This window comes from Triturus cristatus, chromosome 10 (genome assembly GCF_964204655.1).
Source record: "Triturus cristatus chromosome 10, aTriCri1.1, whole genome shotgun sequence".
Lineage (NCBI taxonomy): Eukaryota > Metazoa > Chordata > Amphibia > Caudata > Salamandridae > Triturus > Triturus cristatus.
Window position 1 is genome coordinate 1,141,554,703 of NC_140593.1, and position 26,137 is coordinate 1,141,580,839.

General features: G+C 46.8%; 2 protein-coding genes across 8 annotated transcripts in view; both read left to right on the forward strand.

Annotated features, from left to right (window-relative positions):
- TNRC6A (trinucleotide repeat containing adaptor 6A) overlaps nucleotides 1-26,137 on the forward strand; it is a 451,850-nt gene that overhangs the window by 124,712 nt on the left and 301,001 nt on the right. For all 7 annotated transcript variants that reach the window (XM_085629474.1, XM_085629478.1, XM_085629475.1 and 4 more), the window contains 2 exons: nucleotides 1,000-3,864; nucleotides 4,913-5,083. In XM_085629474.1, the coding sequence (XP_085485600.1) occupies nucleotides 1,000-3,864; nucleotides 4,913-5,083 (3,036 nt within the window). The remainder of the gene's footprint in view (nucleotides 1-999; nucleotides 3,865-4,912; nucleotides 5,084-26,137) is intronic.
- On the forward strand, nucleotides 5,471-7,942 carry LOC146796767 (uncharacterized). The gene is made up of 2 exons (XM_085629479.1): nucleotides 5,471-7,730; nucleotides 7,821-7,942. The coding sequence occupies exon 1, from the start codon at nucleotides 5,759-5,761 to the stop codon at nucleotides 7,697-7,699; it is 1,941 nt and encodes a 646-aa protein (XP_085485605.1). The 5' UTR covers nucleotides 5,471-5,758; the 3' UTR covers nucleotides 7,700-7,730; nucleotides 7,821-7,942.

A 26,137-nucleotide genomic window follows, 5' to 3' on the forward strand; every position in this document is an offset into this window, starting at 1 on the left:
TTGGGTAAAAAGACTACCACCCACTTCCCCGCACTTTTTGTAAAACTGCCCATTTCAAATCTGCATAAATAATACATAGTACATCAAAAACTGAAATTGCACATTACCTGCAGTTGATTAAATTGGAAATGTTTAAAATTCTGCTTCGGTTCCAGCAACATGGCATTGACGTGACTCCTGTTTGATATGAATGTACAGTATTTGCTCTCGAGTTCTTTCCTAGAACTGTGGGGGCAGTACAGTGCAGCACTATTAAACCTACAGATAATCTGCTGAGTGAGTATGGGTTTCAGTCAACATTTCATACGTTATTTAAGACGGTTGAGGATGATATTTGTGAATGAACAGAATGTCATTAATTCAACTTTCAGGACCAATATCCAGAATTGCAATGATTAATCATGAAGAAAACCGTTTTATCTCATAAATGGAAAATCAAATGCCACGAGGGAATAAACATTTTCTACATGTTAAAATCACATTAAAATTAACCACTATTCCTAAGAAAGTGTCAACACCATTGACTAAAATCTATTATGTTCTTTTTGTATTTGGCCATTTTATTCATGTAACCGTCCACTTATGTAATACATAGACCAAACACGCAAATTAACAGATTTTGTGAGTTGGACTCAATCTCGAATCCTACTTGTGATCTAATCCAAGGTAAGTGCGTCGGTGTATGCACCAACAGGTAGTTCTCATGTGGGGTGATGAAGGCTTCGCCTCAGTTCCTCTGGACTTAAAATGCTTCACACTTGAACTGGTTTTGTTGGACTCTCAGAAGCTGATTAATATATTTTATTTCCTGAGCATTTTTCAAAGTTCAATATACACAATTGAAATTGATTGAACACAAATATGTTTATATCACAACTGGTACCTGTGCCTATGTTGAAAGAGTGTGCAATCGGTTCTGGTTTGTTGTCTGTATGTGTAAGAAGTGTATCTGTGTCACTTAGAAATAGTTTCTGACTGATGGTTTTATCCCCTACCTAGATCTGAACCACAACGGTCTTGGATCTCACTATGACAATTCACACTGGGGACCGGTCTCTTCCAACAGTGACTCCAGCACAAATTGGGACAATGTTATTGTAGACGGTTCTGACAAAGAGGCCTGGCCATCAATCACAGGCAGTGACTCGGAGCTGGCTTCAGAATGTATGGATACTGACTCTGCCTCAACCTCTGGGTCTGAGAAGAACCTCCACATTATGGCTTCAGGGAGTACAATGAGTGAATTAGATGGCTGCAGGAACGGTATTGGGTATGGTCCTCCAAGCAAGTTCATGGTTGGTAGCAACAGCAATAATGTGGGCAACGGAAGTATTAATGGTCCGTGGGGTGCCTCCCACGGGGCCATCCTAAGCACATCTCAAGGTTCTGTCGACGGTCCCGAGAGCATATCTGAACGCAGGCACAACAGGATCAATGCTTGGGGCACCGTCGGCTCTTCAGCAAAAGGAGGGATAAATCCAAGCACTTTGAATTCTAATGGTAACCACGGTGCCTGGCCCAATCCGGAGAGCAATGGACATACCCCAAATGGGCCTGTTGGGGGAACTAATTCTGGCACAAAGATACAGTCCAGTACCATAGGTCAGGTGCCTAACAATCAGAGTATTAACTCTAAGGTGGGTAGTTCCACCCATGGCTCCTGGGGAAGCCTGCAGGAGTCTTGCCACTCAGAAGTAAATGGTACAAGGAAGGTTTCTTTCAGTGGGCAACCTCAAAACCTTCACACTGAAACAACTGGACCAAATAACACTACTAACTTTACGACCTCTAGTTTACCAAACTCTGCTAGTTCCATGCAGATGAACGAGCAGCCTAAGACTCCAGGACACGGACCGTGGCGTGCGAATGGTGCAAATCATTCTGCGTTTCCCACCCCTTCAAATTCCAATGGCACTTCCAATCCTCACCTGAGTAATGGTGAGGCAAAAAATGGCGCATCATATGGTACTACATGGAACGTCTCCAGCGCTAATTACTCCGGAGACAAATGTTCAGTCCCTAATGGGCAAGCTAATTGTGACACTGTGAATGCAACTTTAATGCAGCCTGGCATTAACGGGCCCTGCATATCGAACCAGAAAACTAATGGTGAGAAAAGTGGGTCATGGGAGCAAAGCACTTCCCATCCCCATATTATGCAGTGGGGAACCGGAAATGGGGATACCTCTGGTGGAGATCGAAGAGGGTGGGGAAATCCAGCACAAAACTCTGGCACTAATGTATCCAATGGGGAATGGAGCAAATTGCCTAACAATCAGCATTCCAATGATGGTGCAAATGGAACGCAGAATAAGAAGCTAACCAATGGCTGGAAGTCCACTGATGAGGATGAAGATGCCAGCAGCCAGAATCAGCAGAACAATATGTGGGCCAAAGGTACGGAACGTGGGGGCAGTCGAGGCAGTACTGAGAGCAGCACAGGAAGCCAGCACGAGAAAGAGTCTGACGATGGTTCTAGCCAAGAGAGAAGGAAAGTTGATCAGCAGGCATTGCTCCACAGTATTGTAAACAGAGCAGACCTTGATCCCCGAGTCCTCTGCAACTCTGGCTGGGGTCAGACACCAATAAAACAGAATACTGCCTGGGACACTGAAGCTGCTTCACATAGGGCGGAGAAAAAGACTGACATCGGAACAGAAGCCTGGGGTGGCTCCGCAACAGCACCTAACTCGGGATGGGTGGGAAGGCCGAACCCTGTTAGCAATGATACCTCATCAACCTCTGGGTGGGGGGATCCAAAGTCTGCTACAGGGTGGAGGGACACCAAAGGCTCAGCCAGCCAGGGTGGGTGGGAAGAGGATACTTCTGCTGCTGCTGCTACTACTACAGGAATGTCAAAGGGCAATCAATCATGGGGAAATGGCAAAGAGGACAAACCTACATGGAATGATGCACAAAAGGTCAAACAGGGATGGACAGATGGACCTAAGCCTCACCCAAGCTGGGGTTCACCGGCTGTTGACGGCTGGGAGGAGAACTCCCAAAATAACCATTGGGGGGACTCTCAGAAAGCAAGCTCATCTGGTAGTGGCAGTGACAAATCGCCATCTGGTTGGAATGACCTCAATCGGTCAACTTCTAACTGGGGCAACAGTAATAATCCAAATCAGAGTAGTACTTCGAGTTGGGGTGACTCAGCAAAAGGCAATCAGTCCCAAGGATGGGGTGGAGAAGCTACAAAGGGTAGCCATTCCCAGAGGTGGGGTGGCGACCAAGCCAAGATCAGCCAGTCACAGGGTTGGAGCAGGGACTCTGCAAAAGCTGGCCAGTCCCAAGAGTGGGGTGGTGAACCGACCAAGGTTGGTCCTACTCAGGGGTGGGGGGTTGAACCAGCTAAAGTTGATCAGTCGCAGGGCTGGGGGTCTGAGGTTGTAAAAGCTAGTATGTCTCAAGGTTGGGGTGATGACATTTCAAAAGTCGGCCAGTCTCCGGGTTGGGGGTCAGAGTCTACAAAACCTAGCCAGCCTACAGCGTGGGAGGAATCCTCCAAGTCGGGCAACTCCTCTGAGTGGAGCAAGCACCAGGAAAAATCTGTATCAAGGGGAGCACCATCTGGCACTAATAAGCCCTCAGGCTGGTTGGGTGGACCGATACCGACTTCATCAAAGGAAGAGGAACCCACAGGATGGGAAGAGCCTTCACCAGAATCAATACGTCGTAAAATGGAGATCGATGATGGGACTGCTGCTTGGGGGGACCCAAGTAAATACAACAGCAAAAATGTCAACCTGTGGAATAAGAATGCACCAAACAGTAGCAACACTTCAGAGCAGATGGTCCAGAGCCTTCCTCAACCACCGCCTACAAGTGCCATGCCAATAAAGGAAAGCAGTAGCACATCAGGTGAGCCTTCTGTCTATATCTTTATCATGGCCATGCTTGCAGGTAACTATCGCTATCAAGCTGATGCCTTTATTAGAAAGTTTGTTTTAACATTGTGGTCTATTTAGGCCAAATGGCATTCGAAAGATGGAGACTAAAAAGAGCTACATTGTGAACTGCAGTGTGTGGGTAGTTTTGGTACTTTCATTCTGTATGCTGTTAAATTCCTTATGCCCACTGTGCATCTTAATCTAATGCCCTTTAATCAGTTTCCTCTCTTGATCAGACTCTCGAGTTGTACATGGTGGACAGATATCCAGCCAGTCATCCTACCTCCTGGTATGGCAATAGACCTGTATTAGCTAGTCTGACGACCAGTCCTACCTTCAGTTGTTGCAAGACGTCACATTGTCCATCAGCAGTGCTACTATTCGATGGATCTATTCCGTTTCGTTATCGGTAGTCAAATTTCATAAAACTATACATGCATAAAGTAACACAACCCATGTACTCTATAGTTTACTTTCTGGTATTTTCCTGGCCATGCCAGATTATATTTTTTATATTGTCTTCATTTATCCCCACATGTCCCATTTTATTCAAGTTGTGCAATTCTTTTCGGTATGCTAACTCTTAATCTGGCACTTTGAATATATCCGAGCAGATTTGGTAGATGTTCACTTGCGATGTTAACAGTCTGTACAAATTGTCCTCCTCCATCCCACCTGCCCCACAAACTCACAATCACACCTATAGGTTATCTTGACCTTTGAGCTGCAGCCACCATTTCCTGTAATCTTTTTAGTCTTGAGTAAGTTTGGTCTTCAGAGAAAGAGGTATGCCTGCATAATTCAATTTTTGTTTTATAAATAGTTCAAGTTGGAAATTGAAGGTTGTCTTGGAAAAAATAGTTTTCTGTTTAATGTTTTCACTGGATGTCTTAAAAACCACTTTACTTAAGATCCTAATTAATATGCACATTAAACATTTTCTTTTCTTGTACACTTACAATACATGTTTTCACATTTTTGGCTGTCTCAGATTAACTCTTTCTCCTGTTTTATTGAAGGTTGGGGGGAACCCTGGTCAGAAACTCCTACTCCGGCTGCTCCGGTGGATAATGGAACATCTGCTTGGGGAAAGCCTATGGAAACAAATAGTGGCTGGGGACAGCACAACACTGATGCTTCTTCTGGTTGGGGAAATGCTCCTATCGGGCATTTGGCTCCAAGCAAACCTGGTATGGCATACAATAGTTATTATGCTCCACTACAGATTGAACCACTGGGAGAGTGGGGCAGAGATTGTTTGACCTTGATTTTACCACTAATCCTTATAATGCAGCTTCTGATTTTGTTGGGGTTAAATTTGTGTATAATGCTACATAACCTTAACAGTGTGCTAAAGTGCATCGCTGATGGGTAGCATTACAACTTCATGGCGTGCTAAGGATGGAAAAGTCTGTCACATGGCCTATTCAGGTAGTGTTTAGATGTTTTGTTCTAGGGCTAGAAGAGTTTGGTTATTTTGCTCTGTAAATTTAAAATGACTGGATTCTTAAGCATTAGATATATATATTTTTTTTGTTGAAACCCTTTATTACAGAATCCAAAAGATATACAAAGATGGGCCTACAACCTTCAGGCTGGCCGCTAGCAAACAAAAAGAGCATATAATACAAACAGTAGAACACACGCTGCGGCAGAAGTGGGATCACAGAAGCATTAGATATTTGAATATTGTTTGGCCTATGTTGTATATATTTTTTTGATGTTCTACAGAGTATGTGAGAAAAGATGGGACTGAAAATGCACCTTTTACTTTGTGTCCTCTAGTTCTGACCACATTAAACAAGGTCATATGAAGATTGCCCAGAAGTAAAGAGTTTTGCAGCGTGAATCTTTCTGGATTCACAATGCTGTGCATTATTCCGCCATCTAGTAGTTGGGTCTGGAATTGTAGTCGTAACAGCAGGGAGAAGCCTGACACCACCAATCCCAACAGTGACCATTACCACGGACGCATCGCAGAAGGGATGGGGAGCGCACATGGACAACCTCAGAGTGAGGGGTCTATGGGCCCCAGCAGATGCGGTCCGCCATATCAACTACCTCGAGTTGAAAACAATCCTGCTAGCCCTGAAGGCATTCCAGAGGCACCTGTTCAACAAGAGGGTGTTGGTCCAAACAGACAACACCACGGCGATGTTCTACATCAACAAACAAGGGGGGACACAGTCGTTCCCGCTCTCATCCCTAGCTCAGGAGATTTGGAGATGGGCCATACCTCTCAGGATAGATCTACTGGCAATTCACCTACCGGGGAAGGACAATGTGGAGGCAGACTGGCTAAGCAGGCAGACCTCAGCATCACACGAGTGGGAGCTCAATGGCCAGGAAACGGAGAAACTCTTCCGGAGATGGGGGACTCCCACAATAGACCTTTTTGCAACACGCCACAATGCAAAATGCCAAAGCTTCGCGTCCAGGCAACCAGATCAGCAATCCAAGGGAAATGCCCTATGGATAAGCTGGTCGAGGACATTTGCCTACGCCTTTCCACCGATACCCCTGTTGCACAGAGTGGTCGACAAGTGCAGAACCAGCAACATGACCCTGGTGGCTCCGCAGTGGGCGAGGCAGACATGGTTCTCACAAATTCAGGAAATGGCACAAGGCGACCCATACAGGTTCGAGAGGAGGAAGGACCTGCTCTCAATGCAAAACGGAGAGGTCCTGCACCCAGAGCCAGAGACCCTCAACCTGGCGGCATGGCTCCTGAAGACCTAGAGTTCGCACACTTAAGATTGCCGCCGAGCACGATGCGAGTGCTACGGGAGGCGAGGAAACCAACTACACGAAAATGCTACAGCGCAAAATGGAAGAGGTTCACTGTGTGGTGCCGGAAAAAGGGCCTGCAAAACAGAATGACAAGAGACTCAACAGTACTGAGGTACCTCACACACCTTCTAAAGAGTAACCTCTGCTCGAGCTCACTAAGGGTACACCTAGCGGCCATCGTGGCCTACACCAGAGGTGAAAAAGGTGGAAGTTTCTTCAGCTCGCAGGTGGTGAGGAGATTCATGGAAGGAGCCAAAAGGATGGCCCCCCCGAAAAGGTTGCCGCCGCCGGCATGGAATCTGAATGTGGTCCTGACGGAGTTCATGAAGGCACCGTTTGAACCCATTCACAAGGCCACACTGCAGATGTTGACTATGAAAACAGCCTTTCTGGTGGCCATAACCTCACTACGCAGGGTGAGCGAGCTTCAAGCACTAACGCTGCAGGAACCCTACATTCAGATTCACAAAGATAGAATAGTCCTGAGAACGGACCCACACTTCATGCCCAAGGTAGTGTCGGCGTTCCACATAAATCAGACTATCCAGATACCAAGTTTCTTCCAAAACCCGACTACAAAGGCAGAAAAGGCACTGCACACCCTCGATGCCAGAAGAGCGGTGATGCACTACATTGAGAGAACCAAAGAACTCAGGAAGTCGAAACAGCTGTTTGTGTCCTTTGCTACTAGCTTCATGGGTAGACCAGTGACTAAGGGCACCATCGCAAGGTGGATTGCCCTCACTATTCAATTCTGCCACAAACAGGCTGGACAGGAGCTAGCGGAGGGGCCGCAGGCTCACTCCACAAGGAAGAAAGGGGCCACCGTGGCCTTCCTGGCGAACACGCCCATCCAGGACATATGCCTCGCGGCAACTTGGGCATCTGTGCACACGTTCACGAAACACTACTGCGTGGACATTCAGATGAACAAGGAAGCACAGGTTGGACAGAAGGTGCTTCAGCACATTTTCAACGACCAACGCTCATCTACCACCCAGCCGCCACAGAACTAGGAAAACCGCTACAAAATCGATGCACAGCATAGTGAATCCAGAAAGATTCACGCTGCAAAACGAATAGTTTCTTACCTGTCGGTGTAGTTTTGCAGCTTGAAGATCTTTCTGGATTCACTAGCGAACCCACCCACCTCCGCCAGGAAGATGAGGCTGGAGGAAGAGGGGGTAAAATGGAAAAGATCAAAGCAATACAAACATACAGATAAAGGGACAAGAAGGATTAATCAATCGCCTAGGGTTAAAAAAAAAAAAAAAAAAAAACAGGAAAGGAAAAAAGAACCCGAAGATGGCGCCCCAAAGGTGGGACTTCCGCAGGAAGCACGACGACGTCACGGGAGGTGCACCAAATGGTGTACGTCGACGCCCACCTGGGCTACAAAAAACAAAAAAAAAAAACAAAGAAAAGACTACGAATCCGGACCCAACCACAAGATCGCGGAATAATGCACAGCATAGTGAATCCAGAAAGATCTTCAAGCTGCAAAACTACACCGACAGGTAAGAAACTATTCGTTTTGCAGCGTGAATCTTTCTGGATTCACTATGCTGTGCATTATTCCGCCATCTAGTAGTTGGGTCTGGAATTGTAGTCCTTTTTTTCTCTTTTTTTTATCTTCGTGGCCCAGGTGGGCGTCGACATACCACCATTTGGTGTCCTCCGTGATGTCGACATGCTTCCTCCGGAAGCTCCCACCTTTGGTCGCCAGCTTCAGATTCTTTTTTCCGCCGTTGGGTCGGGATCGTTACCGAAGAGCTCCAAAGTTTTGAAGAAAGAACCGACGGAAAGAGAAGAAAATCGACGATATTCAAACTTTTCAAGACACCCGACTACAGGTCAGGTAACCGGGACGACGAGGGAGAAGGTTTTCGACCGAGATCTCGACGTTCAACGGAGTATGCGCTCGCAGGGGGCTCCCTGAGCGGCGGAATGGACAAAACACCTTTCAAGTTTTGCACCAATTGTCACCATAAATACGCCCAGAAGGACCAGCATCCGTTCTGCAACCTCTGCCTGTCGCTCGACCACAACAGCGAGGACTGCAATGCGTCCTCGGCGTTCACACCCAAAACCCTCAGAGTAAGAGAGAAGCAGAGCAGGGCGAACCACACCATGCGGGGGCCACCTCCATCGCTCCTAGACTTGGCCCTCTCCAGTGGAGAGGAGGATAACCTCACAGAGGGACCGGAGGACTACATGGTCATCTAAGGAGGTAAGAGTAGTCGACCCCCAGACACTCGAGCGACACAGGAAAGGGTGAAGCGAAGCCCTCGAGCAACACTCGAAGGAGTGGAGCAAAGTCCTCGAAGGGAACATTGCCACCAGAACTCTTGGCGAAGGCAACCTCACCCAAGGACAAGCAGCCCAGCGGATCCTTCGAACAGGACTCCAAGACGGCGAAAGCCCTCGAAAAATCAAGGTCGTTGAAGGATGCCCTTGAAAGGGACACCTTGGCGCAGAGGAAAGCAGGGCCAACAATTACTTCGACTACCTCAAATCGAATCGCACAATCTCTCGACAATGAAGAGGCCGCAGAGATGGAAAGGAAGAGGAGGTTCGAGGCAGAAATGGCGAGCATCCTGCAGCGAAAAAAGGACTACGACGAAAGGATGAGCCAGTACACCATCCCACTGAAGCCCACGCTCGAAGCCGAAAGACGAGGACGCGGAACTGCCAAACGCCTAAACCGGTCGAGGAACAGGAGGAAGTATATTATTGCGAAGACGACAAGGATCAGCAGACCTACTGGGGCTCAACGTCCTCTGAGGCACAAGACTTGGAGTTGCATGACCTCGACGCAGAATTGCCGGAAGGAGTAGACACGTACCCTTCGAGGCCTTCACCGCCAGACGACATAGGAATCTACAATTTGGTCGTCCAAAAGGCTGCACAGACATATGGGGTGAAACTGGAGGAAGAGAAGCCCAAGGCATGTTTCCTCCTGGAAACTCTGCTGCCTCGGCAAACTAGGAGCCAGTTCCTGCCCATGCTCCCTAGTGTGCTGGACCAGGGAAGGGATGCCTTTAAAGAACCAGCAGTATGCAAAGCAGTAACCCCAAGAACGGAGAAGAAGCGTAAGCATTCCTCAAAGGACCCTGCTTATATCCAGGGGGTCAGTGCCACCCGATTCCATTATCACAGCAATGGCTAGGAAAAGGGCCAATGTACCTACAAATGCCGGACCACCTCCAGACAAGGAGAGTAGAAGGATGGACTTCGTAGGGAGGAAGGTGGAACGGAGTGCGGCAATTCAATGGCGCATCGCAAACTCCAACGCTCTAATCAACAGGCACGCATACCAACATTGGGAGGAAGTGGGGAAACTCCTGGAGCATCTACCAGACCATTACCAACAAAGGGCAGCTCACCTGGTAGAAGAAGGCAAGAACTTGCCAAATACTTGTTTAAAATCGGCCTTGGATGCTGCGGACACGTCGAGCAGACAAACGATGATCAGAGTGTCCGAGAGAAGACACGCATGGCCTAGAATTTCAGGCTTCAAGCCAGAGGTGCAGAACAACATCCTGAACACACCTTTTAACGGTGAACAACTGTTTGGCACACCGGTTGACGACAAGTTCACCCAGCTCAAAAAGGACAACGAGACTGCAAGGTCCATGGGAGCACTGCAGTTCAGAGGGATGAGAAGGGGTACACCCGCTAGAAGACTAGGTGGTAGGGTTGGCAATGTGCCTACTACAACGCACCAAACGTTCCAGCAAAGCTACCAAGGGAACAACCAGGGCCAGCAACAGCAGGGACATCAGCAGCAGAACTGGCAGTACCAGCCCCGGGGCCAGTCCTTTCGAGGGCGCTCAAACAGACTGGGCCAGACACGGAGAGGAGGCCAGCAGCCTACCGCCAAGTGACTTCAAAGTAAAGCAAACGCCCACCCTAACTACACCTCGGGGTGGGCAAAAGGACATACAGAAAATTAAAGACCAGGCGTTCCACAACAAACTACCTCGAACACACAACACCAGTAGGGGGAAGAATAGGAGACTTCATCCAGGAGTGGAGTAAGGTCACAACAGACAAATGGATACTAAACATCATACAATACGGGTACTGTATAGAGCTAGAAAAACAACCTCCAAACAGAAAACCAAGAAACAGGCACACTCAGCAAAAGAACTTTCGCTCTTGCACCTAGAGGCGCAGGAACTGCTCGGCAAGGAGGCGATGGAGATAGTGCCGCACAACCAAAGGAACAAGGGGGTTTACTCTTCTTACTTCCTCGTGCCAAAGGTGGACGAAACACTAAGACCTATTCTACATCTAAGGTTCTTGAACAAATTCATAAGGACTCAAAGATTCAAAATGACTGCCCTACAAGAGGTAATACCACAAATACAACAGGGGGATTACATGGCAACTATAGATTTAAAGGACGCGTACTTGTACATCCCCATCAACCACAAGCACAAATGTCTACTAAGGTGTGTGATCAACCAAACTCACTACCAGTTCACAGTACTGGCATTCAGGCTCAAATCTGCACCAAGGGTGTTTACAAAGTGCCTAGCAGCAGTCGCAGAACACCTACGAAGGCAAGGAATACACGTATACCCCTATCTCGACGGCTGGCTCATAAAGGCAAGTTCGTACAGCCACTGCAAACACATCCAGCAGGTCGTACAAACACTGACCCAACTGGGTTTCACAATCCATTGGAAAAAATCGTCAACAGAACCGGAGCAGATCAAGATTCTCTTTGGGACGGAGATCGACACCATTCAGGCCAAAGTTTTCCCCAGCAGGAAGAGAACATTGGCGATACTGAAGGAAATAAGTCTTTACCACAAGGGGCAAGTTCTGACAGTGAGGACCGTGAGCAAGCTGATGGGAATGATGGTGTCATGCATTCACCTGGTCCCAAATATTCGACTCCACATGAGACCATTCCAGGAATGGAAACAGCAGCAATGGCCAAAGGCAACAGGGAGTTGAGAAGATCTAGTGGTTGTCACACACGCAGTGCACCAGGAAATAGCATGGTGGAACAAGAAAAACATATCACAGGGGAAACCATTCACACAACCAACTCAAACAGTGACCATCACGACTGACGCCTCCCACCTGCGGTGGGGCGCGCAAATGAACAAACTCAAGGTGAGGGGACTATGGTCGCAGCTGGATGCGGTCAAGCACATCAACTACCTAGAACTAAAAACTGTGTTCCTAGCCTTAAAAGCCTTTCAGAAGGAGCTGTATGGAAACAGGGTGTTTTTCCAAACAGACAACACGAAAACCATGTTCTACATCAACAAACCAGGAGGAACACAATCAGTAGCACTATCGGGGCTAGCGCAGGAAATATGGACATGTGCCATCCCACTAAAAATAGACCTACTAGCAATACATCTCCCAGGGAAGGACTGTGTGGAAGCAGACAGACTCAGCAGGCAGACGTCAGCATCCCACGAATGAGAGATCAACCAACAGGAAATACAGAAAGTATAGTGGGGTACACCGCAAATAGACCTATTTGCAACACACCAAAATGCAAAATGCCAACACTTCGCATCCAGACAACCAGACCATAGGTCACAAGGAAATGCGCTATGGATAAGTTGGTCAAAAACCTTTGCATACGCTTTTCCCCCGATACCACTGATACACAGGGTACTCAGCAAATGCAGGATCAGCAACATGTCGCTGATACTAATAGCACCTCAGTGGGCCAGACAGTCCTGGTTCTCACAAATAGTGGAGATGACGCAGGCACCAGCACACAGATTCCCAAGAGAAGGGACCTGTTAACAATGCAGAACGGAAGGGTGCTACACCCAGAGCCAGAGAGTCTCAGCCTAGCGGCATTGGCTCCTGAAGACCTAGAGTTTGCACACCTTAAACTACCGGCAAGCACAATGGCAGTGCTGCGGGAATCAAGGAGGCCTACCACAAGGAAATGCTACGTAACAAAGTGGAAAAGATTCACCGAATGGTGCATTAGGGAGAAACTGCAAAGGAAAATCACAAAGGAATCAACAGTACTAAAATACTTAACACATCTACTACTAAATAAACTAAGCTACACATCCCTAAGGGTGCACTTAGCGGCGATAGTGGCTTGCACAAGAGGAGAAACGAGGAAAGGTTTCTTCACCTCCCAAGTAGTAAAAAGATTTCTAGAAGGAGCAAATAGAATCTCACCTCCAAACAGAATGCCAGCACCAGCATGGAACTTCAACGTAGTGCTAACTCAATTGATGAAGGCACCATTTGAGCCAATCCACAAGGCTACACTGCACATGCTAAAGACGGCCTTCTTAGTGGCTATCACATCACTACAAAGAGTGAGTTCCAAGCGCTAACACTTCAAGAGCCCTACCTGCAGATACACAGTGATAGGATTGTAATGAGGACAGACTCACACTTCATGCCAAAGGTGGTGTCTTGGTTCCACAGCAACCAAACAATCCAAATACCTAGTTTTTTCCAAAAAACAACCACAAGCACAGAAAGGGCACTGCACACACTGGACGCTAGGAGGGCTGTGATGCACTATATAGAAAGGACAAAGGAGTGCAGAAAAACTAAGCAGCTCTTTTTTTCTTTCGCCAGCAGTTTTTTGGGGCGACCAGTTACCAAAAATATCATTGCACGGTGAATTGCACAAACCATACAACTATGTCACAAACAAGCAGGACAACTGTTACAAGGAGCAGTTCATGCTCACTCAACAAGGAATAAAGAGGCAACAATTGTTATGTTATGTTAGATTAATTTTATACAGCGCACAGCTACCCAACAAGGGTTTCCCAGCGCTAAACCTGGCAAGGGACCAAAAGCAATAAAATGGAATCAGAAATACAGATTAAAATTATTGATTAAATAACCATGTTTTTAAGTTTACGAAAAATCGGATATGAGGTTTCATTGCGAATTGCAATGGGAAGGGAGATCCAGAACACTGGGCCTAGATAGGCAAATGACTGACCACCCATTCTTTTAAGTTTAACACTAGGCACCACAAATGTACCGAGCGAAGCACATGAGTGGCCGAGCGAAGCACATGAGCGGGCTGGTAGAGGTGAACCAAAGTTTGTAAGTATTTCGGAGAGGAACCAATTTTAATTTTGTACATATAACTCATGGCCTTAAACTTCACGTGGTTTTCAACCTTAAGCCAATTAAGATTACGCAGGGCACTGGAAGTTGAAGAGTTTTTGGAAAGCCGGCATAGCAGCCTGTCAGCAGAATTTTGGACCTCTTGTAGTTTCCCTGTAACATCCTTATTTGATCCCAGATAAAGCATGTTTCCATAGTCCAATCTCGAGGTCACAAGTGCCTGAACTGCGGTTGTAGCTAGAAACACAATTGTGTTTCTAGCTAACACACCTAATCAAGACATTTGCCAAGCTGCAACATGGTCTTCAGTGCACGCGTTCACTAAGCACTACTGTGTAGATATCCAAATGAACTAAGAAGCGCAAGTGGGACAGAAGGTCTTACAACACATATTCAGTAACCAGTGCTCATCGTCCACCCAGCCACCACAATAAGGACAAACCGCTACAAAGTCTATGCACAGCATAGTTAATCCAGAAAGATTCACGCTGCAAAACGTATAGTTTCTTACCTGTTGTAGTTTTGCAGCTTGAAGACTTTCTGGATTCACCAGCGAACCCACCCTCCTCCACCAGAAAGATGAGACAGGAGGAAAGGGATTAATACTGAAAAAGACTTAAGAAAATATGGAGAAAAACAAGAATAACACAAGCCAAGAAAAAAAAATCCGAAGATGGCGACCAAAGGTGGGAGCTTCTGGAGGAAGCACGTCGACATTACGAAGGACACCAAATGGTGGTATGTCGACGCCCACCGGGGCCACGAAAAAAAGAGGAATAAAAACCTACAATTCTGGATCCAACTTCTATATGGTGGAATAATGCACAGCATAGTGAATCCAGAAAGTCTTCAAGCTGCAAAACTACACCAACCGATAAACTATACGTTACTCTTGAGTAGTGAAAACTTGCATCAAAAATACAAATTGCTCTGAAGTCCATTCTGGAGAAGTAATTCGTAGGAATTGACATAGTGCGACCAATCATAGCTTATGCTCTGAGGAGTCCACCCATATATAGCAGGAAACCTTCCATAGCAATGAGTATTATTTTACCCATCAGGGTATTCTTTGACCCACCTGATCTGTTACTGTGGATTGACCAAAGAACCAACCTTAATCAAGCAGCCATCCTATAAGCTTTTGGGGGGGGGGGGGGTTTACCCTGTTGTGGCATGGATCATCCACTTGGGAATTGCGATATAGAACTGTTGTAGCCTACTGCAGTGTACAACCATGGCACTCATGCTCTGAAGGGTCCTCTGGTTGTGACAGAATATGACTGATCAGGGCAGCCGGCAATAGTACATGTTCTGATGGGTCAGAGGCAGAACCATTAAATGAGCAACCAAAGAATGTGTCTTTGAAATTCACCCAGGTGTGCCAGTGATGAACCCATTGGAGTTGGCATTGTTCAAGCATCAGGTGGCCTATTCTGAAATTTCTTTCTGGAAGATTCGAGGAGCAACAATTAGGACTGGGCTTAATACAACTTATCATATTGTATGGATTGAGGGGTCCACCCAGGAGTAGTAGTGGAAAAACCTATGGAAATAGGTGACATACAACCTGGCATAGTTTAGACTATGGGGCATAGAGCTGCTCACATAAATGAGTATTGCCCAAACAGCCTTAGTGTGGTTTGAGGATCCCGCCTAGAAGTGGCAGGGAAGGAAACCTGTGGGATTTTGCATCCTACAATCAGTCATTTGTCTATTATGAGGATCCTGCCATAAGCCCCATAGTAGCAAGCCATTGGAATGGTCTTTGTACAACCTGGCATAGTGTATACTCTTGACGGTTTCACTGTGGCGAGAATAACCAACCATTAAGTGAACAGCTACGTTGTCAGCTCCGCGGGACCCAATCAGTTGATTCAGAGGACTAAACATAGGGATGGGCATTTGGTAAATGCCCAGGCTATATCGATGCCAGGGAATTGATCGTTGTCTTACGACAGGTGAGGTAATGGCAAAGACTTTGTTCAAAGAAAGGTCGGGTGATTAGTGCCCAGGTTCTGCCACAAGGCCCATAAAGGACGGAATCGGGGATGACTCATCTTAAGGAGATGCTGCCCAATGGGTTATAGTCACCATCTGTAAGTACCAATGCTCATGTGTTCAGGAATAAACAAAAGTAACAATTGATTCTGGGTACTTTTGTGGACGACATTTCGATCCTTAGAGAAATGTTAGGTTCATCATCAGGACATACAAAGTTAGGCCTGAAACAGAGATATGGTTACGGCATATGCAACCCAGTTTCAACTATGGACGGGAGGGAGAATTCACATGTCCATGCGTGGAATTGTACACAGGGCGGAAGGGATGAGTACTTGGTCGTCGAGGTGTGGAGGATGGCCACCACCTGACCTATTCATCATTGAAAGTCCACCTAGCCATTATAGTTGCATACAGCAGAAGAATAATGGAATATAGCTTCACCTTTCCAGCTGGGAAAAGATTCCTGAAATGATCAAAGAAAGTAGCACCACCAGCCATGTGGAACTTAACATTGTACTCACACAGCTGATGATAGAACCTTCTCTGCCTGTGCAGAAGGCAGAACTAAAATTCCTAACTCTAAAAACTGCCTTCTTAATAGCAATCCCACCAGTACGCAGAGGAAGCAAACTAAAAGTGCTCACCATCCTAGAGCCCTACCTACAAATCCACAAGGACAAAGTGGTACTAAGAACAAACCTTAGTTCCTACTGCAGGTATTATCACAATTCCATGTCAACCAGAGCATTCTTCCAGGCTGAATGGACACTGCACACATTGGATGCGCAAAGAACACTTGCGTACTACCTACAAGAGACAAAAACACTAAGGAAGAGGAACCAACTTTGTCTACTTTGCAAGTGCACACCAGTAACTAAGAATCATCGCATGATGGATTGTAGAAACAATCCAAACCTGCTCCACAAGGACTGATAAACCTTTGTCTCCTGGGCCTCGGGCACATTCCACGAGGAAGAATGGGGCACCCCTGGCCTTCATATCCAACATGCCCATCAGTGACATTTGCGTGGCTGCGACATGGTCATCCAAACACACATTTGCAAAACTGTTTCGACATCTAAATAAAAAAGGAAGGACATGTGAGACCAAGTACTACAACTCCTGTTTGCAAACTCAAGCACATTTCAACCCTACCTCCGTGGGGAGGCAACTACTGCTATGAAATCAATGCACAGCATGTGAATCCAGAAAAGTATTCATGCTGCAAACCAAAATGGTTACTTACCGATAGAAGTAGTTTTGCAGATTGAAGGGTTTTATGGATTCTCATGTGACCTACCTGCCTGCCTGGAAATGTGAAAGAGCAAACTGGCAAGGTCAATAACAAAGAGCATGGAAGGTTCCAGCTACTAAAGTCGCCATGGAGAGAGAATCTGAAGATGGCGACCATGCACATTTACTTCCGGGGCACACGACCTGACGTCACATAGGGGATGTACTTACCACCAAATGGTGGTGGTTGACTCCCATGGGGTGGGTGGGGGGCTGCGGGCGGTGGGGAGGGGAGAGAACTAACACTCGTCTATACCCAACCACTAAATGGCAGAATATATTCACAGCCTGGGAATCCACAAAACTCTTCAAGCTGGAAATCTACTCCTCCTGTTAAGTAACCATTTTGTTTTTGGTACACATCCTTCGCTGGCAATTAAGGTTTTCTAGGCTTAGTTAGCCAAAATGAATCTAAATTCATTCCTTTCTGCTCCTGTGCTAGTGCCATGGGACTCAGTGAGTGATATGTCAACTGATTAAGACGGCCTTTGTCCTTGCCACATGAAAAACCCCTTCTCTTAACTGGCGAGCGACAGTTTAGATGCGTTCAGACTGATTCTGAAGTGCGTCCCGGAGTTTTCTTTTAAATTCTTGATCCATGGCTACCCTGCACTGAAATGCCTGCATGCATTCTAGGGGCTTTTTGGTAAATGGCCAGGAAGCATTAACAGACATGCCTCCTTCTGGAAGAAGGCAGCCTGCTCACTGGAACTCTTCAAGAATAGCCACGTCACAACACAATTGCTTGTTTTGGCCTCAGCAGTGAAGCAATTCTACAGTACTGTCTTTTTTTGGGGTTTCTCCAGAAGAAAACTGAAGGAAATGCAACACAGGATCAAAGTAGGTAAGCTGCAGATCCAGTCTATTACTTACACACTGCAGCCACAACCACATCTGTCAGCAAAAATGGTTTTACTTCAAATCCCCCTTGTTAAACATTGCCATTCTGGAGTAGAATTAGACTGTGCACAACAGAATAGGTTCAGACACCACAATAGTGTACAACAAAGGCCACCTTCTCAGCTGATCTATACCCCTAACCAGAAAACTTTTAAGGTGGGGTGGACCAAAGAAATGCCAACATCAGTAGCGACAGCCCCAGTCATTACTATCTTCTGCTGTAATTTCCACTTCAAAACCTCTGACTCCTTGATCACCAGCTTCCATAGCATGAAGGAGTCTCCATTTTACTTTTGAGGCTGCCATACCAAAGAATTCCGGTCTTTCCCAATGCCACACCCAGTTAAAGCTTCTCCACTTGATATGTCTGCTTACCATGCAGTAATAGCTCATCACAACATTAATTGGAATTTAGAGGAAGGCAAAGGGAAGTTCTCAATTTCTGTCAATGCTGAATACAGTGGTGAAGTGTTCAAGGGAAAACCTCTAAGTCCCTGTCAGTCACTGTAGTAACTCAGAGTGGAGAAGAAATAGAAACCTGCTCCGCAGGATCCTGTTTTCATCAGGAACATAGGCCAGCTGGTTCACTAGTGGTCCATGCTGCAGGAAAAGGGCATTGGGAACATGGGCTACATCCCCACTGGACAAAGAAAGTAAGATAATTGACTGCAGTAAGCGCATTCTTAGGGGGTCAACTATGCAGTAGAGCTTTGCACATTCAGTGATCCCCTCTCAACATATGATCGGTTTCAGTGGAAGTGCAGTTTAATGCAGAATCTTCAAGACGCATACAAAAGAGCAAACCTAGTTATTGGCTAGGTTAAGAAAATATAAAACACTAACATTTGTTGTATTTTAGATGCTGCAGAAACACCTTGTAGACAGATCTACGCCAGTGTCTTTCAGAGCTGACCTGGCTAGCTTCTAATTTTGTGGTTCATGCTCACGATAATTGGTCTGCACATCATTGCTCTACCATTTAACAGTAAACTGTTTTTGGAATAGAAGTCCTTGATGTTGTAGAATATTTAAAAACAAGCATTTACAATGCAATGGTCTCGGCAATATTATAGGTAGAGCTATTGGTATTGCTCATTATTTTTTTTTATTATTTTTGTATCCCTAAATAAATGGCATTGTCATTTCTATTGGCTTTTTTTTGCATATGTGATACCTATTGCATTAGCAGAGAGAGAGTGAGGTAGTGAGAGAGAGTGAGGTATTGAAATATAGAGTGAGGTAGTGAGAGAGAGTGAGGTAGTGAGAGAGAGTGAGGTAGTGAGAGAGAGTGAGGTAGTGAGAGAGTGAGGTAGTGAGAGAGAGTGAGGTAGTGAGAGAGAGTGAGGTAGTGAGAGAGAGTGAGGTAGTGAGAGAGAGTGAGGTAGTGAGAGAGAGTGAGGTAGTGAGAGAGAGTGAGGTAGTGAGAGAGAGTGAGGTAGTGAGAGAGAGTGAGGTAGGTGAGAGAGAGTGAGGTAGTGAGAGAGAGTGAGGAGATGGAGAGTGAGGGAGATGGAGAGTGAGGGAGATGGAGAGTGAGGGAGATGGAGAGTGAGGGAGATGGAGAGTGAGGAGATTGAGAGTGAGGGAGATGGAGAGTGAGGGAGATGGAGAGTGAGGGAGATGGAGAGTGAGGGAGATGGAGAGTGAGGGAGATGGAGAGTGAGGGAGATGGAGAGTGAGGAGATGGAGAGTGAGGGAGATGGAGAGGGAGGGAGATGGAGAGTGAGGGAGATGGAGAGTGAGGGAGATGGAGAGTGAGGGAGATGGAGAGTGAGGGAGATGGAGAGTGAGGGAGATGGAGAGTGAGGGAGTGGAGAGTGAGGGAGATGGAGAGTGAGGGGAGATGGAGAGTGAGGGAGATGGAGAGTGAGGGAGATGGAGAGTGAGGGAGATGGAGAGTGAGGGAGATGGAGAGTGAGGGAGATGGAGAGTGAGGGAGATGGAGAGTGAGGGAGATGGAGAGTGAGGGAGATGGAGAGTGAGGGAGATGGAGAGTGAGGGAGATGGAGAGTGAGGGAGATGGAGAGTGAGGGAGATGGAGAGTGAGGGAGATGGAGAGTGAGGGAGATGGAGAGTGAGGAGATGGAGAGTGAGGGAGATGGAGAGTGAGGGAGATGGAGAGTGAGGGAGATGGAGAGTGAGGGAGAGGGGATGAGTGAGGGAAGATGGAGAGTGAGGGAGATGGAGAGGGAGATGTGGAGGGAGATGGAGAGGGAGGGAGATGGAGAGGGAGGAGATGGAGAGGGAGGGGATGGAGGGAGAGGGAGATGGAGATGGAGAGGGAGATGGAGAGGGAGGGAGGGAGATGGAGAGGGAGGGAGGGAGATGGAGAGGGGAGGGGAGGGAGATGGAGAGGAGGGAGGGGAGGGGAGAGTGGGAGGGAGGGAGATGGAGAGGGAGGGAGATGGAGAGGGAGGGAGGGAGGGAGATGGGAGAGTGAGGGAGGGAGATGGAGAGTGAGGAGGGAGATGGAGAGTGAGGGAGGGAGATGGAGAGTGAGGGAGGAGATGGAGAGTGGGGGAGGGAGATGGAGAAGGAGGGAGATGGGGGGGGAGGGAGGGAGAGGGAGAGGGAGGGAGATGGGGGGGGAGGGAGATGGGGGGGGAGGGAGATGGGAGGGAGGGAGGAGATGGGGGAGATGGAGAGGGAGGGAGGGAGGAGGAGAGGGAGGGAGGGAGGTGGAGAGGGAGGGAGGGAGATGGAGAGTGAGGGAGGGAGGGAGATGGAGAGGGAGGGAGGGAGATGGAGAGGAGGGAGATGAGAGGGAAAGGGAGATGGAGAGGAGAGGAGATGGAGAGGAGAGGGAGATGGAGAGGGAGGAGATGGAGAGGGAGGGAGGATGGAGAGGAGAGGGAGAGGGAGGGAGATGGAGAGGGAGGGAGAGGAGGGAGATGGAGATGGAGAGGGAGAGGGAGATGGATGTTGTGATGTAGTGAGTTAGTGAGAGTGAAAAGTGAGTTAGTGAGATAGAAGAGTGAGGTAGTGAGAGTGAAAGTGAGTTAGTGAGATAGAAAGAGTGAGGTAGTGAGAGTGAAAGTGAGTTAGTGAGATAGAAAGATGTGAGTGGAGTGAAAGTGAGTTAGTGAGATAGAAAGAGTGAGGTAGTGAGAGTGAAGTGAGATAGTGAGATAGAAAGGTGAGGTAGTGAGAGTGAAAGTGAAGTTAGTGAGATAGAAAGAGTGAGGTAGTGAGAGTGAAAGTGAGTTAGTGAGATAGAAAGAGTGAGGTACGTGAGAGTGAAGTGAGTTAGTGAGATAGAAAGAGTGAGGTAGTGAGTGAGAGTGGGGTAGTGAAAGAGAGTGAAGTGAGTTAGTGAGTGAGAGAGAGATGGGGTAGTGAAAGAGAGTGAAAGTGAGTTAGTGAGTGAGAGAGAGTGGGTAGTGAAAGAGAGTGAAAGTGAGTAGTGAGATGAGAGAGAGTGGGTAGTGAAAGGTGATGAAAGTGAGTTAGTGAGAGAGAGAGAGTGGGGTAGTGAAAGAGTGAAAGTGAGTTAGTGAGAGAGAGAGAGTGGGGTAGTGAAAGAGTGAAGTGAGTTAGTGAGAGAGAGAGAGTGGGGTAGTGAAAGAGTGAAAGTGAGTTAGTGAGAGAGAGAGAGAGTGGGGGGTAGTGAAAGAGTGAAAGTGAGTTAGTGATTGAGAGAGTGGGTAGTGAGATAGAGTGGAGTAGTGAGGTAGAGAGAGATATGTAGTGAGAAAGAATAAGAAACTTTTTATAGCCAGTACGTTGTGGTGCACTGTCATACATGCACTGGACCTGATTCAGACGGAGACTCGAGATTGTTTGAGCCCCAAATTGCTTTATTTCGGCCGTCTCCCTGCTAAAAACGCACCTGCTTCAATAGAAGTTCATGGGGGAAGTACATTCTCCGATTATGTTTTTTTTTAAACTTCCACTTTCCTAAAAGGTTGGTATGTATGGTGCAGGTAAATTCACCTCTCCAATTTAGCCAACCATGACTCGGCAAGAATCAGTTGGGGGGTGGTGGGTAGTTACGGGGAAGCATTACTCACTGGGAAATCAGAAGGTTTTGTGACTCAGCGAAAATCAGAGCCAAACCGGCCGATGTTTGTGCAGACTCGCGCTGTAGCGTAACTCAACGAAAAACGAAATCTGACTTGTGATTGTGTAGAACCAGCCAATGTTTGTGCTTAGTCAAAAAATACAAAACCCATACCTTGACTCTACGAAAAACAAACTTCTGAGTAAGCAGAACCGGCCAACGTGTCAGCGCAAACACAACAAGAGGCGCCATGCTTCAGCAAATACAGTAATGCGGAGTGAATATGGGCTGGCAGAGACGGAAGAGCTCGGAGGTCTCGCTAAAATAGTCTAGTCCTGCAACTGACCGTCCTTGCCCCCCAACCCCCGCCTTTAAGAGTTGAGTCCGGCACATAAGTGACTCTGTCTGCACTAATATTAGCGACTTTCCGCATTTAAGCCTGGAATGTACTACAGAGAAGCGGGCTACGGGTCTGGCTCGACCCTAAGCGCCAAAAGGTCGAGCCGAGTCCTCGCGAGATGTGGCTTGTAAATCACATCACAAACATCGTATAAAAATATACATTTTTTTTTTTTTAAATAAAGAAACATTGAATTTCTTCCACGTACGTTGTTTAAAATAGAGTATGTTAGATTCTATTGGTGAATTGAGTGATGTTGTTTGAAAATAATCTTTGCCATGCTTAGAAGCATTGCTGTATGTCATCAGGCGGCCTTTAATGTTATCAGTTTTGCTGTGTGATCTATATAAGGTTAATAGTAATGTTATTCACAAACCACTCCTATTATTTATTGCACTGTGCAGTTGTGGCGTTATTGTATAGCACTCGTTCAAAAACAATCGGTTTCACAATGTTCTCAAACTGGTCGTTGAGAGAAAACGAGGCACTGTGAAGTTAAATGATTCGCGGCGTTCCGTCCCAGGCAGCTGACCAACCCGGAAGAGGTGCTGTACAACGGGCACATCGGCTCCAGAGCCGAGCCCTGGGCACGAGCGGCACCCCGCACTCAGTGCAGCGATGTGCCCACCTCGATATAAAGGCAAACAAGAAACACGACAGTCAGAGGACAACTGCCTTTCTCCGAGGCAAAGCAGAAATGCCTCGGAGAAAGGCAGCGGCGGTTTCAAATTCGGGGGCGTGCTTTGCTTTTCTCTCCTCTTGCCATTGGCTGGAGGAGATAATTAGAAAAGTTGCAAAAAACACGCCCCCAAATCCGAAAAGGACGGGGCCTGTTCGGAGTGACGAACCTCTTCTCCAATGGCTGGCCAGCATTCAAGAGGCCAGCCAATGGAGAAGAGGGGAGAAGAGGGGCGGGTTCAAGCCCCTCTTCTCCAAGTCATTATCTCTCGCGAGCGAGACTGCGCAAGCGCAGCCTTCGCTAGCCGAGACCTAAAAGGCAATGAGTATTCTCTAAAATCAACAAAGAACTAGATTTCATACACCACAGTCATGACTAGCTAAAAAAATCCAAACCCAAATATACAAGGCAGGCATACCAGCAACAGAAGCCTTCCATGCTGGGCAGCTTTGAGGTAGATAGCCGCAATATTCAAGATGAGCCTTTCATGAAATGGAAAGGCCGGAAGTGGACTAGTTGATGGTAACTTCGCTGCTCTGGAGTGGTCAACCCCTCATTTCCCCAAACCACAAAACACCGCTTGGGGAAGAGTGGAGTTATATCTTTCACAATGAAAGGAAATAATCTCGGATCAGTGAGTTATCAATATTAGCTGAAGCATGTTGCTTGTAGTTTCAAATTATCTCTCCAAATGTACCGCCCTACCTCACAAAATGTAAAAGAATCATTTTCAACTCTTACTGTAAGAGGTGCAGACAAAAACAAAGGGAGGTGGACTCCTTACCATATCTCTAATGCCGCAAAAATTACAAGACATTAAGACCAGTTGTAGACCTGTGAGCTGTCAACCCCTAGATCACTTCAAATAATTTCTAAAGGCCCTCTCCCTCCCAAGATGATGTTTTGGTGCAGCCCAGTGTTCAGCACAGACTGCCGTGGTGGAACAGAAATTTATCAATAGGGGGATTGTTTCTCTAACCACAGTCACAGATAACTTAAACGGACTCATCATTATCAGGACTCATCATTATCAGGACGCTGAGCACACAGTCAATCTAACTATACATACACCAGGAAAGCATCCTTCATATAGGTGTAGTCAAGCAGCAGTCCTACCCAACACATCAAAACAAAGTGGTTCACGTTTGCTCAGACAACATGGCTGCTATGTAGCCCACACAGAAACAGGGGGTACACATTTTCCACAACTTTTCAAATTAGCACAGCAATTTGGCATTGGACAATGTGTTTCTAAATACATGCACAATATCTCTTGGGTGTGGACAGGAACTTTGACTTACTAAGCAGGATGCACCAACAAACTTATGAATGGGGGATCCCCTTTCATTTTCTACACACATATAATGTTGGGGGGGACCTCAACAGGAGACCTGTTCTCCAACCACAAAAACATGCAAAATTCCAAAACTTTGACATGAAGTGCCTACTCCTGCTGTCCACGGGCAGTCCCTTATGGATAAGTTGGTTGGGGTTAAACGCTTATGCTTTTCCCCTGCTAGTACTGATCCCTTATTTTGTACGGTACAGAAAATGAGGCACATACCAATGGCACTTTCCTTAGTGCTCCACCTTGGACACTTCAGTCATGTTACTCTAACAGCAGAGACGCCCATTTGTTGACATGGAAATCAGCATTTTTTTTTTTTAACAGACTAACTCAGTCACCTCAAAGGGAAGCGACTACACCCCAGGGTCGGTTTTCTCAATCTTGTGGTCTGGCACCTGAGCACCTAGAATTTGGATTCTTAAAGCTTCCTGAGGACTGCATACATATTCTAAAGTTGGCAAGAAACCCTAACAGTAGAACGTGTATATACACAAAGTTTGTGTCATTCAAACATGCTACATACACTGTCTTCTCTTAATTAAAAAAAAAAAAAAAAAAAACAATTGTGAAAAGGGCTAGCAAACATAGTCTCACTTTAGAACTGTCTTTAGGCTGCCATCAGCAGGAAACTAATCAACAGGACCGGTTTTCAATCGTACTGTAAATCGAAAGGCATGGGGAGCAGCTGTGCGACCAGCGAGCCTTCCCTTCCTGCCCTGTGGAAACAAAATAGAACAAGTCCTAAACAAGCCGGGTGGGGGCTCGGCAAATAAAGAGGCTGCAAACCTTTCATCAAGCTGGCGCATGAAGTAAACATAGCACTAACAGTTAACACAGGTAGAGGCGGACCAACAAAAAAGGTGCTCTGAGTATCCTAACTACCCTGAAGTGTAATAGCACATGTAACAGGGGTAGTCCTCATGGGAGGATTTAAAAGTCAAGAAGGAGGGACCCCTAAGCGTATTCACCAAACAAAAGCTGGCATTTACAAAGGACAGTAAGAGGAACTAATGAAAAAGATGCTCGGTGCTTGAAGCGCATATTGTAGATACAGCATTCTCTGAGATACAGCACAGACCTAAAAAACACAGTGACCGGACTAAAGTAATGAAGCGTTATTTTAGGGCACTTATAAGAGAGGCATAACACCCATTAGGAAAACAGTGGGCAGAGGGTGGCTCCCAACTAACTCGGCCTTAAACTTTGACTCCACACACCAGCACCACCCAGGGAATACTCACTGCGTTGCAATTACAACAATGCCAGAGACGGCCCTAGTGAGAGTGCCTCTTTAGACATGGTTAGGCCCCCTCTTATTGCCTTGAAAAGGAGGGGAGACAGGAAGGGTGCCTGCTTCTGATAGCAGGAGAGGCTGGGTGTCGAGTTACAAGGTGGCAAGGTCTTTGAAGCTCCCCTGCCACAGATGGCTCTTCCTGGCCTGGGGTAAGGGTGACCACCTCCGCCAAGCAAAGGCTTTTTTTTCTGGGCTCAGGGAGAGATGGCTCCCTCCCCAGGGGTCTAGAAATATTTCTTGTGGCAGGCTGGTGTTTACCAGTCAGGGAACCCAGCAGAGGCTGATCGTTTTTCAGGGGGCATCTCTAAAATGCCCTCTGAGGGCATTGTATAACAAATCCCACACTAGCATCACTGTGGGTTTATTATGCTGAGAAGTTTGATACCAAACTTCCCAGAATTCAGTAAAGCCATTATGGTGCTGTGGAGTTTGTAATGACAAGCGCCC